We start from the raw sequence: 1,875 nt of genomic DNA on the forward strand, positions 1-1,875 counted from the left end.
GCCTTTCAACTTCAAATATTCATCTAGATTTTGAGGTGTTCTGAAGCCATATAGAGATGGGAAGGCTCTTTTGGATGGATTATTTATCTTGTAAAATTGTATTATTTCATTTTGGACTGCAAGCAGTTCTAGAGGATATTGAGTTGACAAAGGGATGACACGTGGCATGTAACCAATGGGTGGATGATCAAGTGGGTTTGTTTATGGAGAAGATGAGGGTGAAATGATTTGGGTAGGAGCAGATGATAAAGGAATTGGTAATGGAATTTCTTTTTCTTCTTCAAGTACAAAAAATTTCCTTTTTCTTATGTAGGCATATTTTGGAGGAGGAGGAGTTTTTGATGGAGAAGGTGGTTTAGGTGAAAAGGTTGATTGTGAAGGGAATCTTTTAGGTGTTGGTGGTGGTTGTGTTGATGGTGTGTCAAAATGAATGGAGGAGGCAGTGGTTTGGCTAACAACTATTGAAACCACTGGTGTTTCAACAACTGATGGTCTAACATCTGTTGATGCTTTTGTAGCATTAACATCTATTGGTTTTGTGGTAGATGGTGGTGGTGATGAAGCTGTTTTATGCTTCTTTTGAGGTGGTTTTTGAGGTGAGGGTTTAGGTTTGGATGAAGTAGTGGTTTGAGGCTTTTTAGAAGCAACAATGGTTTTGGGGAATGTGGTAATTGGAGGTCCGTTGTTTCTGAATAATTTTCTTCTATTAGAAGTCCCAATATTTTGTGGTTGGTTCTCTCTTTTCATGTTTTCCTCTTGTTCCTACTTCCAAACATCTGCCTTGCTTTCTGCTATATCTTTTTAATATGAGTAGACTATTGTTATAGTTTTCTTAATTTTTAATTTTTTTGCAGATTACATGATTACACATTTAATATAAATCATTAGTTGATTAGACATTCAATATAATTTGTTATACTTGATGTTATTACCTTTATGCTTTTTAATATGAGTAGACTATTGTTATAGTTTTCTTAATTTTTTTTTTTTTTTTGCAGATTACATGATTACACATTTAATATAAATCATCAGTTGATTAGACATTCAATATAATTTATTATACTTGATGTTATTACCTTTTTGCTTATTACGTGATTAAATCTTTAATATACGACAATACGTTGTTATTATAGGTTGATTGGTTAATGTTTTGTATTATATTTCTTAAAATATTAGTCTATATTATATGTTTTGTATCTTATTACAGTTATGGTTAGTACGTATGTACGTAATCACTTAGTGAGTTGTCAAATAAATACTATAATGAAACCTACGTAATGGGAATTTTAAATCACGTGATAACAATACATAATCAACTATTGTTACGTAAGTACATACTGATACATAATCACGTAACGTTACACTTGTTTCATGAATAAAATACATATGACGTAATTACGTACTAGAACATACTCACGCAACGTTACAAAATCACGTAACGTTATAGCTTGTAAAATAAAAGAAATTAAAAATTAAGAAAACTGTAGCATTAGTCTGCTTGAATTAAAGAGAATGAAATGCTCGTTAATATGATGTATTTTTTTTTTAATATTAACGTATGAAAAAGTTATAGTCATTTAAAAATCGTGGGGGAAGTGGGTTTATGGGTCACCAATATTGGATTTTTCTATTTTGCCTTTCCTCACTTGTTTTACTTGTTTTCTTTTACACGATTTATAGATTTGGAGACCACTTAATCCCAACTATTGCATTTGCTTGATCAAAGGCCAAAATTTTCTCCTACATTTCGTATGAATTATGTCTCTTGTACATGATCCTTTCACTATTTGTTAAATATTGTTATGATATTATTTTCACTTTCTTTTTATTATCTTGTAACATCTTAACTCAGATATAGAACAAACTAGTAAGATT

General features: G+C 30.8%; 1 protein-coding gene across 1 annotated transcript; it reads right to left on the reverse strand.

Moving 5' to 3' along the window:
- Nucleotides 1–201: 201 nt before the first annotated feature.
- On the reverse strand, nucleotides 202–747 carry LOC110875401 (extensin-like). Its single transcript, XM_022123597.1, has one exon. The coding sequence runs from the start codon at nucleotides 745–747 to the stop codon at nucleotides 202–204; it is 546 nt and encodes a 181-aa protein (XP_021979289.1).
- Between the last annotated feature and the right edge of the window lie 1,128 nt (nucleotides 748–1,875).

Source organism: Helianthus annuus, chromosome 16 (assembly GCF_002127325.2).
Source record: "Helianthus annuus cultivar XRQ/B chromosome 16, HanXRQr2.0-SUNRISE, whole genome shotgun sequence".
Taxonomy (NCBI): Eukaryota; Viridiplantae; Streptophyta; class Magnoliopsida; order Asterales; family Asteraceae; genus Helianthus; species Helianthus annuus.